Source organism: Equus quagga, chromosome 12, assembly GCF_021613505.1.
Source record: "Equus quagga isolate Etosha38 chromosome 12, UCLA_HA_Equagga_1.0, whole genome shotgun sequence".
NCBI lineage: Eukaryota > Metazoa > Chordata > Mammalia > Perissodactyla > Equidae > Equus > Equus quagga.
The window spans coordinates 61298071-61313491 of record NC_060278.1 but is presented as its reverse complement, the minus strand read 5'-3'; the positions used below and the strand labels follow the sequence as shown (position 1 = coordinate 61313491).

The window sequence follows — 15421 nt, the reverse complement described above, 5'->3', positions numbered from 1 at the left end:
GCTTCCTTCAGGGTGTGCCACGTTCTGTGGGAGCACCTCAGGGTCATTGCTTCCTTCAGGGTGTGCCACGTTCTGTGGGAGGACGTCTTCGGTAGGGAATGTTTTCCTGGGTCCCTTACACCTGGGTCATACATATGTTTCTTCAAAGTGCTTCTGAATTTCCTTGTGCCACGGTCTCAGGGTTTCAAGAGTATAGACCTAGTGTCCATGTTAAATTCTTGGCTTGGAATTTCCAAATTATACGGGTATTAAAAATTTTCCACAAAGATTTTTCTGTCTCTGCCTGGACCCTTGGATAGACCCCCTTCCTTGACACTTCTCTGGGCCATGGGCAAAGCACCTTTCCATGAATTGGGCAGCCCTCTGAGAATTCTAGCTTTCTATAGGTTCTCGGTTAGAGCTCCCAGGCTAGTCATCAAAGCCACGCTTCCTACACCAGGGCACGGCATTCAGGTCTGAGCCTCCGGACCCTACGGTCCACCACACAGGTCTCATACCAAGCCTAGGCCACTTGAACCCTCTGGCTTTGGGTTCTCTTCATTTTGTAACCTGGGAGTCCCTTTCATATTTCTAACTCAACCATATTTCCCTATGTTTATAATGGGAAAAGGGTCCTTACAAAGTCCACATACCATGCTGCTGAAACCATTCTCCCGAATACATTTTGAGCCCATTCACTTTTCTCCATCTCTCCTACTACCACCTCAGGGCAAGCCACTGTTCTCTCTCATGTACCTTTCTTCTGTAGTGCTCTCCTTAACGGTCATCTCACATCCATTCTTGTCCATTCTTCCCCTGTCCAATTCATGTGCAATACTGCAACCAGAGTTTAAAAGCCAGAATTTTAAAAAATATGTCAGATTATGTTATTTTTTGCTTGAAATCTTCTATTGGCATATGACCCAGCAATTCTACTCCTACGTATATACCCAAGAGAAAGGAAAACATATGTCCACATAAAAACTTGTGCATGAATGTTTATAGTAACATTACGCATAACAGCCAAAGAGGGAAACAACCCAAATGTCTACCAACTGACGAGTGGCAAACAAAACGCAGAGTATCCACACAATGAATAGTACTTGGCCGTAAAAAAGAATAAAGTACTGACACACGTGACAACATGGATGAACCTCGACAGCATCAGGCTACTGAAAGAAGCCAGTCACAAAAGACCACATATTGATTCCATTTCTATGAAATGACCAGAATAGGCAACTCTACAGAAACAGACAATAGATCAGTACTTAAGTTTTGTTTTTTTTAAATATTGGCACCTGAGCTAACAACTTTTGCCAATCTTCTTTTTTTTTTTTCCTGTTTTTTTCTCCCCAAATCCCCTCAGTACATAGTTGTATATTTTTTTTAGTTGTGGGTCCTCCTAGTTGTGGCATGTGGGATGCCACCTCAGCATGGCCTGATGAGCGGTGCAATGTCCATGCCCAGGATCCGAACCAGTGAAACCCCAGCCCCCAAAGCAGAACGTGCACGAACTTAACCACTCAGCCACGGGGCCGGCCCCAGCACTTAAGTTTAAGGGGAATGCACAGATGGGGGCCGGGGACGATAGCTAAAGAGCATGGGATTTCTTTTTATGGTGGTGAAAATGGTCTAAAATTGATTTTGGTGATGGTTACCATATCTATGAATATACTAAAACCTACTGAACTGTACACTTTAAACGGGTAAATTATATGGCACGTGAATTATCTCTCTACAAAGCTGTTCAAAAAAATTCTCCCAGTGGCTCATCACGGTTCTTAGCATACAAATTCCCAATCCTCACCACTAGCTGTAAGACGTGGCATTCTACAGCCCCCTCCGACTCCGCGGGCATCATCTTAGACTTCTTCTTCCTGACTCACTGCACTCCAGTCACAGCGTCTTCTCTCAGTTTCCACGAAGGACTGAGCACCTTCCCGCCTCAGCATCTTTTCCACAGCCAGATCTTCTGCAGGAACACTCATCCCCTTCTCTCACCGAGCTACTGTTTGTAGCACTGAGCACCACACTCTCAGGAAAAGCTTCTCTGATCCGCAGGAGAAGGGAAAACTTCTGCAGCACAGGAAGATCTTCTGTAGCACTGTCCTAACAACTCAGACCGCCTCTGCAGAGCATGCAGCACAAGTGCACTTTGTTCAACGTTTGTTTTTCTTTACCAGCACAGACATTTCCCAGGGCTGAGACCACATTTGCCGGGTTCCCTGCTTTACCATAGTACTTGGCAACGGCAGGTGCTCAACAAATATTTTGAAAAGAACGAATACCAGTACATCGCAAGTGACAGAGCCCAAGAGCTCCTCATTTAGGATCTTCCTATTTACTGATCTTGTGCCATTTCCCTGTTTATTTCATTATCTAAAAAATATTATTTATTATCTAACAAACACCTAATATCTCCCTATTATCTTGTGCCATCCCAAAAATGCACTTATCTTTTTTGTTTTTAAGATTTTAATTTTCCTTTTTCTCCCCAAAGCCCCCCAGTACACAGTTGTGTATTTTTAGTTGTGGGTGCTTCCAGTTGTGGCATGTGGGACACTGCCTCAGCATGGCTTGATGAGTGGTGCTACGTCTGTGCCCAGGATCTGAACCAGTGAAACCCTGGGCTGCTGAAGCGGAGCACGTGAACTTAACCACTCGGCCACGGGGCAGCCCCTAAAATGCACTCATCTTGATATACCACGTTCATATTATTCATTAACATCTTGACTTAATTCTTTCATTCTTATACTTGCCCTTCCTTGAGGAAATACATCCTAGTTATAAGATGTGGAATGTAGCAGGCACTCAATAAACATCTGTGGAGTGAATAGAGCAAAATCAAAATCTGTAGGAGGTGCTATGTGATTGATCATAGGTTATGAATTCCCAGAAGACAGGGACCTCTCTCTAGGTTTCTCTACGTAATGGCTCGTGCAACTAAGTATTTAATAATGCAGCTGACAAAGAACCTGATTTAGCCATCCTTTCAGGGAACATGATCTTAATGATGAATCTAACTCATTCTACTTGTCTCAGCTCAGAAATATTTTTTAAAGCGAGTTTTTTTCAGGTAATGAAAGATTATTTTTGCATTTAGTTTCTAGATGAAACTAATAGTATCTAAATTACATCGAGCTGTTAAATAAATAGGCATTAAACATCCAAGATTGATTTACTAAAACTTCCTTGGCTGGAAGCCAATTAAAAGATGACTACTTTTGGCTCTGCAACCTGTTAGCCCAGAAAATTGATTTTCTTCAACTTTTATGTAAAGAAATTTTTAAAAAACGAAGGAAGGAAAAGAAAGGAAGAAGAAAAACACTAGTTTTCAACTCACTTAGCATCTCCCCTCTATTTCTTCTCCAAATGTGTTGTTTTAGAGCTGTCTTTATAATAAACATCTAAAGAGTTTAACTCGTATCTTGTAGGTTATAGGATTTCTTGACTCACCACACATATATACACTCACAAATAAAAACCTCCTTCCTTTGGATATTCACGGTAAAATGAAGTTAAACTGAAATTTAAATTTTGATAAAATTTCACCTCTTTTTCTACTCTTAAAAAAAGGATAATTAGGGGCTCAGTCTCTAAGTAGATCTGAAACTCCCAGAAGGAGTGCCTTCTATCTTTTACACTTCTCTCAGTGGGAGTAAGTGGCCCATTCTCCTTTGTCACATCTTCCAAGGTCTCTTAATCCTGACAATCGAAAAGTTCTTCTAAGCTTCTGCCTTAAATCTCTCCTATGTCAATCCAGGACTGCTGCCTCATAATTTTTCTCTAAAGAAATGCAGAGTAGCCAGTTACTGTCCTTCTACCATATCATTATATACTATTCATTTCCTTTTCTAGTATTATTCTCAAATTAATTAAAACTTTATATCCTAGCACTATTTCTCCAAGCGTTTTATCATACTATTGCTTTTCTCTGCTTCTACCATATCATTATATACTATTCATTTCCTTTTCTAGTATTATTCTCAAATTAATTAAAACTTTATATCCTAGCACTATTTCTCCAAGCGTTTTACCATACTATTGCTTTTCTCTGCTGCCAGAGAAGTCATCATGGACGACCGGAACAAAACCAGAGATCCTTCTCTGTGCTCAGGTTCTCCAACACAGAATGGGGAAATAATGCCTGACACTGATCTTTCGTATGAGACAAATAAAAAAAAGATATGCCTATATCCATAATAGAGTAAGAATCTACGTTAAATAAATCAGATACAATTAAGTTCTCCACCAAGCGTCTCCCAGAGGCAAAGTATACATCCCAGAGTGTAATACAGAGATCTGCTTTCATTATTTGAGATTGAGAAAAGACTGCACACCCACTCCCTTATCGCCGACCTCAACGCAGAAGCCCACAGAGGAGATGGGTGCTGCGCATACCTCCTCCTGTCCCTGGCTTCTGCAGAGGAGTCTGTTCCAGGAGTGGAGAGCAGGGTGGCAGTTGTGACCCCATTGGCAGTGCTGGGTGGAGGGCGGTTGGTGATCACGCAGAGCGGGGTGCTAGAAGAGATGCTGTCTGCTGTTTTCTCTGCTGTAGAGTCAGCCTGGGATTTGTAAGGAGTCCTGAAACCAGAAAAGACAAAAGCAGAAAGACAATGGTCAGGATGCTACACAACGAAGCACCAGCTCAGGGACAGAGGGCTCGAAAGAGGCTGAACTGGAGGAGCTTCTGGCTCAGACTTTGTTTGTTGATTTCTTTTTAAAAATTCTGAGCTCTTAAATCTTAGAACGATATGATTATATTCAGTCTGATATCCTCTGCCTGAGAAGTTATGTTTTCTAAAATCATTTTTTTGCCAGATTAAAAAAATTTTTTAAAATTAGCTATGGCACAAGGCGGGAGGGTGACAGACATATGCAAGAGTGCTTTAGATGCGTCCTGAGTACCATCTGGCCTCCACACATGCACAGAGGCACGGCCAACATGAACACGACACTCGCGTCACTTACGGGATTGGTCTCCCTGCCCCTTACTGCTGGGCAGGGAGAGTCTCTGCGGTGGTGCTCAGCCTGCACTGGACGGCCGTCCTCCCGGATTACGCAGAGACCTGTGATGGACACTCCACCACCCCAGCACGGCTAGCTCTCCCTCACCTGGCTCAGCAACTGCTCCTTCCATTTAATCGAATGCCTGACTGCCTATAGCATAACTGCACGAATGAGAAACTCAAACACAAACTAACAGGATTCTATATGCAACCTTAACTACAGACTTTCCAACAGCAAGCTGTATAATTAAACTCATTTACATGAAAACAAGATCTTTGTTTCTTAACAAAGAGTTGAGAGCAACCATTGGCTCTCCACCCAAAAGCTATCATTTGTGATGTCACAGCTTGTTGCTGGGGTAACAGAGATCCAAAATTGATACTCACAGAGATGGGAAAAACAATGAAAATAACAAATGTTAAAAATCTGGTTTTTTTTTACCTCCTCACAATTACCAGTAATGCTTAAAAGTAGCTTTAAGCTCACTTTTAAATAATCACATTATTAGAATAAGTTTGAAAAAAATGATCAGATCATAAAAATCTAAATAAGGTACATAGATGCAAATATAAAAATAGAACAGCTCTGAAGCGGTGTCTAAAAACACAGCCACTTCTCCAGAAGCAATTAACGACGCGAAAAAAGGTGAAATTTTATATTCACTTTTTAATTTAAAAAAAGGTAAATAATTCCTTAGACTTACAAGGTATCTATAGGAAGTACTAATAAAATTAGCCAGAAACAAAGCTATAAAAAATTATTAAAATCTTACTTGAAATTCTTTTTAGATTAATAACATATTTTGGTCTTTGCAATTTCTTATGTTATAGAAATGCTAAGGAGTTTATTTTATTAAATCATAGAATAGGACTTTACCACTATTTGAAATGTGGTGTAATTTACAAGTGATTGTTAGGAGCAGAACAGGAAAAGCTCCAGAGCAGGCACCAGGGCTCTGGAGCCTCCTGGGGCTGAGTTTCAGCCACCTGAACCTCTCTGATCTCTTGGTCTGTAAAATCGGGTAACGATACTGTGAAATGCAGGGTCTCGTGATGATTAAATAAAATAATATATGTAGAACACTTAGTAATGCGCCGGAATAAAATATAGGCTCAGTGGAAACAAAATAATGAGACGAGCTCTGAAATGGACACGCGTAGGTTCAAATCCCGTTTCAGCTCCTCACCAGCTGTGTGACCTTGGACAGACGGTTAACTTTTTGGTTTCAGTTTCCTCACCTGTAAAATGAGAATAAAATCGCATACACTGGAGGGCTCTTTCTAAGACTAGAAATAATATATGTGTGCCTGAGACGGCTAGTTGCCTAACCCATTTTCATTTTCCTGTTCTTCTTTACCCACAGAATCTGTGTATTAAGGGCAGCACTGCACCTAGTTCAACATCCACATTTTCCAAAGTCTCCCTGGCTGCCAGAGACAGCCAATGAGACACAGCAGAAAACTAGTGCTTTCGGGAAAATTCTCATTTCAGAAGCATTCCCTCCGTGCATTTCCCCTTTTCCTCCTTCTTTCTGCTTAGAATGCAGCTATGATGGGTAGAGCTCCAGCAGCTATTTTGGACCATGAGACCACCCATGGAAATGGAAGCCATGATCTAAGGACTGTGAAGCAGACAGAAAGAAGGAATCTGGATCCTTTACTGACTTTGGAGCTGTGTGCCAGCCCTGCCTATTCTGGACGTTCTTAAGTGAGAGAAAAAAATAAACCTTTATCATATTTAAGCCCTATTATTTGGATTACTATTATACCAGATCCCAATGTAATTTTTGTCCAGTATCTAACCTGAGCCTGGCACACAACAGGGTTCAACAAATGGTAGTTATTATTTTTCCCCACTGTTATTAGCTCTTAATAGTTAATCAAGTAACCTCTCTGTCTCTTGGTTCCTTCATCTGTGGGAATAATATTTACCATGTCCATGAAAATGGATTATTATGAGGACCTAATAAATTTCTACATAATTATACAGTATTATTATTAACAGTTCAGCATAAGGTTATCCCCCCTGGCCCAATCAGTGACACCACTCACTGTAGGGAAAGAAATCTAGTAAACTGACAAACATCAATCAGGCGCCACCATCAGAGGTGCTCATGCAGCAACATTATCATGATCCATGTTTTTCATCTTCTTTGTGTCAGTTGTAGAAACAAGACCCAAAAAAGGAGTCCCTGGGCCATACCACAAAGAAAAAGGTCTCTGACCAGACATAAAGGACTAAAACCCACAGTGAAGCCGACAGCTGGAGTGCCGCTGCACTTTCACAATGACACTCCGCCATGCTGCCCTCAAATGCACCAGAAACCAGGAGCCAGCGTCCCAGGGACAAAGCCCAGGCAAACACACGTCTCTTCCTTCCCATGTGTTTTCAGGAAAACACACTCCACGGCTGGGAACGTTCACAAGGCTACAGGAGTCTTGTGGAACAAGAGTTAGCTTCCTTCTGATCTAGGTTTGCATGCCATCTTCCACAAAGACTAAACAGAAGAGATTCCTACTCATAATTACTGGAAAATTAACCTAAGTGAAATATGGGGATATTTTTAATATGTCATTTATCACAACCATATGAGCCTTAAATTGTAATCGCAACTGGTAAGGCTATGGAGAGACGAAAGCAGTCACGTTACGTTGATGCCTAAACACCAAGTTCAAAGACACACACGCTGCGGTTTTTCAATAAGCAGCTGTTGAGTGGCTGATACAAGTCAAAGCACAGCACCCTCACTAAAGGGTGGACATTTTCACAGGAATGCAAACTTGCTTCTACAGTGACAAACTCTTTGGCTCAAATTTCATGTGTGCATCCAGAGGCATAAGCTTTGAGGAACGTGACTCAAGTGGCCCCACGCAGCCTTACCTGCCATGGTGTGCGGAGGCAGAAGTGTCTGCACTGACTGGCGCAGGGCAGGAAGAGGCAGGCTGCCACCTGCTGCCCCGAGAGGTAGATGAAGCAATGGTAACGGGTGAGGTGGCAGGAGATGAATTGCGACTGGCTGAAATGTAGGGACTTGTGGGGTCACTACTTCTAGCAAATGACGCACTGCAAAACAGCACACAGTCACTTTCCTCAGGACATGCTGCTCACCCACCGTTTCCCAGCACCACCTTCCCACCCAGATTGTGCACTTAAAGGAATGCAGACCACAGAGAGGGCATGACAACTGGGAAGTGGAGGGACCAACTCCAGCTAGAGCTGGGCCACTGGCAGCAAGCAGGCATCTGTCAATCATACCAGAGTGAAGGAATGTGAAGGAGGAGAGACCATATGCATCAAGAGAAAGCAGAAGAGTAGAACAGACGAAGAGAGCAGAGGCTGAGAGCAGTATAATAGGAAATAGAATAATTTCATTAGAAAACATAGTTCCCCACAAACCCCAAGGCAAAAAAATCATGCAACCCCCAATGTCTACTTGATAGAGAAGTGACACTGCGGAAGCTGAAGTAGGACTGAGAATTCGGAGAGGTCTGGAGAAAAGATTTAAAACTAAAGAGTGGAGAAGAGTAAAGAAGCTCTGTGGAAGAAACTGTGTTTGAGAACCACGGTCATTAGCCTAAAGCAAAAAGGCCTCCGGGGAACTTGAGTCCCAGTCTAGAAAGCACTACCGGCATGGCCGAGAGAAGACAACTCCTCTGTTTCACCCGCAGATACGTAAGGACCATCTCAACTGCAGCAAAAAATTCTGGGGTCAGAATTTGAAAAAAACTTCTTGACTCTAATATAACGAGACATTTGAGGGGGTGACTAAAAAGAGCTATGAAGCTTTCTTTGGAAAAGACGCATTTTCCTGGGCCACATGAAAGGTCTGTTGGCCTACAGACGAGAGATGAACTAGGCAATGGAAGTGTGCTGAGGCTGGCACAGCCTGAGAACGGCAAAGGGCTACGCACACTTTCTTCTTCAAATAGTGATGGCATACGATTCTCTCCTTCTGAAAGGATCATAAAACAAGATTCTGTGAAATCAAAAAGTGCTTTAGGGTTCTGGAAGGAGAGCTCTGAAATCTAAAGGAGGAAGCGAGCTGCGAGTCTTGTAGAGTGCTCACAGGATCGGGCACGCTTCCACCCTCACCAGAGGCAGTCTCTGTGCCCTGCTCACCACCATGACGCCAAACCACACCCACCAGACCACTGCCACTCACTCAACCCACCTGCTGACCATGTGGATAGTGAAAATCAACAACCCCACCACTAAATAACAACATGCCTGAAAACTAGATGTCAGCTTTCTCTTTAGATCTAGAATATTACTTTCTTAGGAAAGTTTTCTTGGTCTTGGATCCAACCATAAGGAGTAATCATGAGAGACTAAGACCTTAGCTTTCAAGACAGACACGTGCTGGCCTCATCAAGCCAAGAACACTGAGCTTGCATATGAAGCTTCAGTGAAATCCCTGAACTTGTATATCCTTGTATACTTTCAAAGCTGACTCCTTTCTGACAAGATGCAGCTGCAGAACTGAAGAACATTAAAAGGCAGTTTGTTTTATAGCTAACTAGTTTCCATGTTCTGACATTAACTAGTTGACAAGATTCTTCCAAATTGTGTGGAAATAAGTTTTAATCCCAAACACACAGTCTGTGGCCAATGCCAGTTTCTAGGGTAGCCACCCAACCATCTAAAATTCTAATGAGGAGGGCTATGGCAGAAAGAGGCAGCTGGAGGGTCAAGGAAGGGAAAGTGAAGAAAGAATTCAAAGGAAGCAATGAGAATCAGATTCTTCCACATCAGCAGCAAAGTTCAAATCAAAATATGAATTAGAGTATTTTATAGCTTAACGGCTCTGGCAAAAGGTGCTTTGCCTGCTGGCTGGTACACGGCAAAGAAAATAACTGCAGAAAAGGGGTACAGATGAGAAAAGGGGAGGGAAACCCATGTACCTTCTCTGCACCACACTTGCGAGTTTCACATCTTGATGGATCTGAGGGCCATTAAAGTCATAAAAAAAAACAACTCAAGTCCCTAAATTAACAGGCTTCAATATGAAACTTGTTCAATGCAACACAAAACTGTCCCCATGTCCCACCCCTCACCACCCTACAGGGTCCCTCCCTTCCTCCCCTGGAAAAATATAACTTGAGATGAGAACTACTCCAGTTTTAGAAAAGAGAGAGCTAGCCACTGGGCAAGCGTGATGCAAATTCAGTCCTGCTCAGAGATTACTACAAGTCACTTCTGGTTGAAGATTTAACAGGACTGAGAGGATGGAGTATAAATTCAGATCTGTTTCTGGTGAGAATTTGGAATCAGCTTATTTTAATTCAGTTAAGAAAATAAATTAATTTTAATTTAAAATTAGTCAAGATGTTACTCCCAAGAGATCTAAAAGTAATTCACTTTTTGATTCATTTTTGTAGTGCCAATTGGATATAAAAGGCATGCAATTATTACCCATATAGCCATGGCCAGAGCGAAGGAAAATCATCTCCTGGCCCTCAGGACCTGGTACCTTTTCAAGTAGGTTGATACGTAGGTGGAAGGAGCAATTGTCTGGGGCGTGTCATTTCCCTTTGCTTCATCCCTCCACAGCTGCCGGGCATAGGAACCACTCCTCACTAGATTGACAGCTGATTCTCTGTAGAGGCACGAAAGGAAAACAAAACATTGATTCCTACCACAGTTTTTGTCTGTGATACAATGCAAACAGGGAGAGAAGAGACAGATAGGCAAGCTGTAATACGGCTAAGGAAGTACACATTTTCTAAGTGACTCTGTTTTATATACCTGTTTTCTGTATAGACAGAGGAAGAGAAATATTACTGTCTGCTTTCTTTTACCAACTTCAAAACCAACTATTTTCAATGGGTACCAGATCCTTATGTCAAAGGTCTCTAACCCTTTTATAAGGAAAAGTCACTTTGTTCCTCCTCTAAAAAGCTTTGCACATCAGCCCCCAGTAATAGGCTGCTCCTAAGCAAGCAGGGACGGGGTGCTGAGGAAGGTGAGGGAGTCTGTCGCAGGCAAGCAGTTCCTGTGAAGAGGAGAGCAGGAGGACTTGCTGGAAGCCTCTTCAGCATTATAAAGGAGGAGGCTCTCGCAGGATTTCTGATTCACAGTTGCTAACTCAGGGTCTTTGCTACAAAAGCTGTGGGTCTCCACGTTTCAAAAGCTTCTCTAGAGCAGTCCTTCTCAAACTTCAATGTGCATTTGAATCACCGAGGGAATTTTGTTAAAATGCAGAAGCTAATTCCAAAGGTCTAGGGTGGGGCCTGAGATCCTGCACTTCTCACATGCTCCCAGGTGACACCCATGTGGCTGCTGGGAGGACCACACTTTGAGGGCAAGGGTCTAGATCAGGTTCTGCTCCGAGATGCAGCAATACTTCAAAATCCCCAAATCCATTTTAACCCATGAGGAAGACTTGAAATTTTATCCACTTACAAATTAAAAGTTGATCGATTCAATTAAATGACAACATTTTTAGTTTACCATGAGGTAGGCCCTGTGCTAGGCACTAGGGGTACTTGAGAAACCACAGACGTAGACCCTGCCGGTGCAGAGCCTGCTGGTGGATGAGAATAAATCCACTCAGAGGAGTCAGGGAAGACTTGCTACAGACAGGAACGAGAACCTGAAGGGCCAAGAATGGGCAACGCAAGGGAGTAAGGGCTGGGAGGTGTTCTGAGCAGAAGGAGCAAATAATCCACACTGTGCTGAGGACACCTGCGGGAAGAGGGCAGCAGAACAGTGGCCAGGAGGTCACCATGCCCAGCAGAGTTAAAGAGGACCACCCTGGCCTGGATAGGATCACCTGTTCTCCTTCTCCTCAATGTCACTGGTGTTGCTGAGCCTTCGGGGCGCGAGCGAGCTAAGATAGCTTCTGTTTTCTCGCTCCTGTAAAATCAGAACAAGTAAAGCACAGGGAAGGTGTGTGAACCATTTTGGGTAAAAAAGCAGAACTTCATACACCTACAGAATCTTATCTCTACATTCAAGACCAATTCTAGTCTGAGCGGGATTTCAAAGGGTTCCCTTTAAAAGGCTTCTTCCTAACTTTCCTCCATTAAAAACCGGTATGTAGGAAAACAATTCTCATGGGAAAAGCCAGGATGATCAAATAAGGAAAAGAGCTGCACAAGTTACACAAGCAGCAGCCCTGCCAAGAGAGGGAGCCCTTGAAAAGCCACAAACAGAAAGTTCCACTTGCAGGTTCTTATGAAACGAGCCTCACTTCTTCCCCAGCCTACCTCTTCCCTGAAATGCAGCTTCCTGTACAACAAACACGCTGCAGAGTTAATCCCACCACTGTGCTCACCCCCATGAGAAGTCTCCAGAAACGCAGTATTGAGCCAGGAGACAATGACTGCAAGGAAGACCTGGCCCCAGGAAGAGCAGCAAGTGAGCCCAATAAAATACGGAACCCAAAGTGAAGAAATAAAGTGTACTAATCTTGTATGAACACGCACATGAGCTTGGGGAAACTGGCCTGATCATACGTCTACTAATGAAAAAAAGGGTAAGAGGAATGAACATAAGGTATGCCAAAAGGAAAGGGTTTTTCCTCTTTTGGCCAAGCAAATAATAGCAACCAAACTATTTACTTGAGTAAACTAGCAATGTGCCTGGCTCCTTTAAAGACTTTGTCCTTCCAGATTCAAATTCAGGACTACACAGTCTTTTCCTTTGCTCCGGAGACTGAATTTTCACGAAGGGAACTGCCCAACCGCACCTTATCCTTGTCCAGCAGAGCGGAGACCCGAGGGCTGGACGACGAGCGGAAGACGGAGGAGCCTCGGTCCCTCAGGGCCTCCCTGGAAGTGGCCACCTCACTCAGCGTGTTGTGGCTGCCAGTCTTCCTGAGGCCCAGTCTCCACGAAGAAGGAGACTCATCTTTGGGCTCTTCCGGCTTGTTAAAAAGGCTGGAGGAGAACTATGAGGGAAGAAACAGAAAAGAAAAGAAAGGTCCTGATGACTGTTTGCAGACTATTTGCCTTTTGCACACTTCACTAAGTTCAGTGAGGCAGGAGAGGGAGAACAAACACACGGCAGGCTCTCTGCCAACGCTGCCTTCCTCCCCTGGCAGCCGTGAACAACCTCTGAAGGCTCCCTGTCTCCCTGAGCCAGAAACAGCCTCAGATGCTCATCACAGAGCTCCTACCTGACCGAGCTGCTCCGGGGAATTAAACACCAGTGGCTCCCACTACACAGCGAGTACTGACCCAGGAGGCCAGGGGACCCGAGTTCTAGCAGAACCTCCTCTCCTGACTCACTGGTAACTACAAACAGGACACTTTACTTCTCTACTCAACATGCTCATCTGTAAAACGGTGACAATGAGCTCAATTCCTCCTTATAATCTGGGGAGACTGAGAACACAAGATGAGTCCACGTACAAATACGTTTTATGGGACTGTGATAAGACTGGTAAGCTGATTTAAGTGTTAGGTACATTTAAGTATTAGTATTTTTATTAGTATTAAAATACTAAATAATGAAAACACTAAAGGGCCTCCCACTCAGATTCTAATTGCTTCTTTCAAGAAAACAGTTTCTTTGATGGAGGGCAGTCGTTCCAAGTGTTTCAGATTTCACCGAGCAGCAAAATTAAGAAAGAAAAAATGGTAGTCATCATAGAATTGCCATCTTTTTTAATTTGCCAAGAGAGAACATCTTTCAAAAACTCGTTATCAATGCCATCACCACCATTTCATTAAAGAAAGAAATGTTAACATTAGAAAAGAAAGCCTTATGTGAAGCTTCCCTGGACTGTAATTATCCCATTCTGCCATAAGCCACGGAAAACATCCTAGACTGGCTGTCGGCCAGAGACCAGTGTGGGGTCATCCGCCACCAGTCTCCTCCTGGGACCTGGGGACCTCTGCAAGAAGGCTCCGCTCTTTCTCAGACACCAGGCCACCCCCAGGGCCTGGTGTAGTGAAAATGCAGCAGAAACAGTAAACCCCTCGTCTCCAACTCACACTCCGATTTCCCTTTGACTCAGTCACCTGAACGTACGCACTTAGGGCCTCTTCCCAGCTTTAGAGGCTCCATCAGGTCAGCTCCTTACACGCTACCCTGATTTTGAGAGGAAAACGCCTCTCAGCATTGTTTCAGCAAAGTGGAAAAGGTATATGTACGTGTTTGTATTTTTTTCAATTCAGTACTTTTCTTTTCAAAAAGCAGGCAGTCGAGTCACACCTAGGAGCAGTGGGAGTAGTGAGGTACGACTAAACGATGGGGTGATGAGTGAGGACTTAAAATCTCTCTACTGACTCACGATGATGCTCCCAGGGATAAACAGCAGCCAGGGCTTTGCTTCCTCATTTCCACAATGATACCGTAATCCCACCTTTTCAATTTACGAGGTACTAGAAGATCAATAAGTTAAGATCTATAACACCAGAGAGCTTTTTCAACAGCTTCCTTCCAAAGAACTCAGATCAATTCTTGACCTCAAACTAATGTTACACTTTGTAGAGCAGGTCATCACTCAGCTCTGCCTCACTGACGAGCCCACAGCTTCTCCGAAGCCTGGCAAAGCGGCAGGAGGAGGGGCCCCCGTACTTCAACAGGTTCCTTCTTCCTCTGCTCTCCGCTCATCACAAACTATGGAGACTTTACTTATGAAAGTAAAATTTTAAACAAGAAGGAAAAAAAGGAGAGTGGTCATCAAAACAATTACTGCTGGTTGCCAGATAATTTCCTCGCCCCATCTGAGCTTCAGACGGACTCACCCTAACTTCCGATATGACAAAAGCTCTCTGGTGCCGGACTACCAGACTCTATGTTTTCTGAACACACCGTAGCCAAATGTGTTTGGTGATGGTTTTATGGTTTTGTGGGCAATGTTACGGACGCAATGTTTGTGTCCCCCCTCCCTAAATTCCTGTGTTGAAGCCCTAGCCCCCAACGTGACTAAGTCTGGAGATCAGGTGGCTATCTGCAAGCCAGGAAGAGAGTCCTCACCGGGAACTGAGTCAGCTGGCACCTGGTCTTGGACGTCCTAGCCTCCAGAACTGTGAGAAATAAATTTCTATTGTTTAAAGGCACCTAGTCTGAGGTATTTTGTTATGGCATCCTGAGCAGACTAAGACAGGCAAGAACATATCTTTAAGGTCTTTCTCATTGTATGTTACTGCAGTAGGGGGAAATATAATATCCAAATTAATTCCAAGATACTCACTCTCCTGGCTGAAGAGGCGCAGAAGGTATTCTGAGCAGGTGCTGGTGTCTGCTCCATGGTACTTCTCTTGCTTTCAGAGGTGGAATGGTTGACAATGGCTTCTGGCTTTTTATCTGCTACTTAAGACAAGAGAAGCAACAAGTGCAAGTATGAAAATCTTATCTGTGTGTGTGTGGACTTTTCTGCTAACAGGAAAGGTTTACTCATTATCAAAACAGATTATTAGGCCCATGTGATGCTTGGACTCAAACTAAGATGCCACAAGGAAATAAACTCAGTGCTATTCCT

At 43.6% G+C, this 15421-nt stretch overlaps 1 protein-coding gene across 14 annotated transcripts in view; it reads right to left on the bottom strand.

Annotated features, from left to right (window-relative positions):
* Positions 1-15421, bottom strand: part of PPP1R12B (protein phosphatase 1 regulatory subunit 12B) — a 201808-nt gene that overhangs the window by 111057 nt on the left and 75330 nt on the right. For 11 of the 14 annotated variants that reach the window (XM_046678671.1, XM_046678662.1, XM_046678661.1 and 8 more), the window contains exons 10-15: positions 15134-15252; positions 12680-12880; positions 11762-11844; positions 10460-10585; positions 7870-8052; positions 4381-4563 (exon numbers count right to left, since the gene is read on the bottom strand). In XM_046678671.1, coding sequence (XP_046534627.1) covers positions 4381-4563; positions 7870-8052; positions 10460-10585; positions 11762-11844; positions 12680-12880; positions 15134-15252 — 895 coding nt within the window. The remainder of the gene's footprint in view (positions 1-4380; positions 4564-7869; positions 8053-10459; positions 10586-11761; positions 11845-12679; positions 12881-15133; positions 15253-15421) is intronic. The other 3 variants (XM_046678669.1, XM_046678670.1, XM_046678663.1) reach the window with 2 other exon arrangements.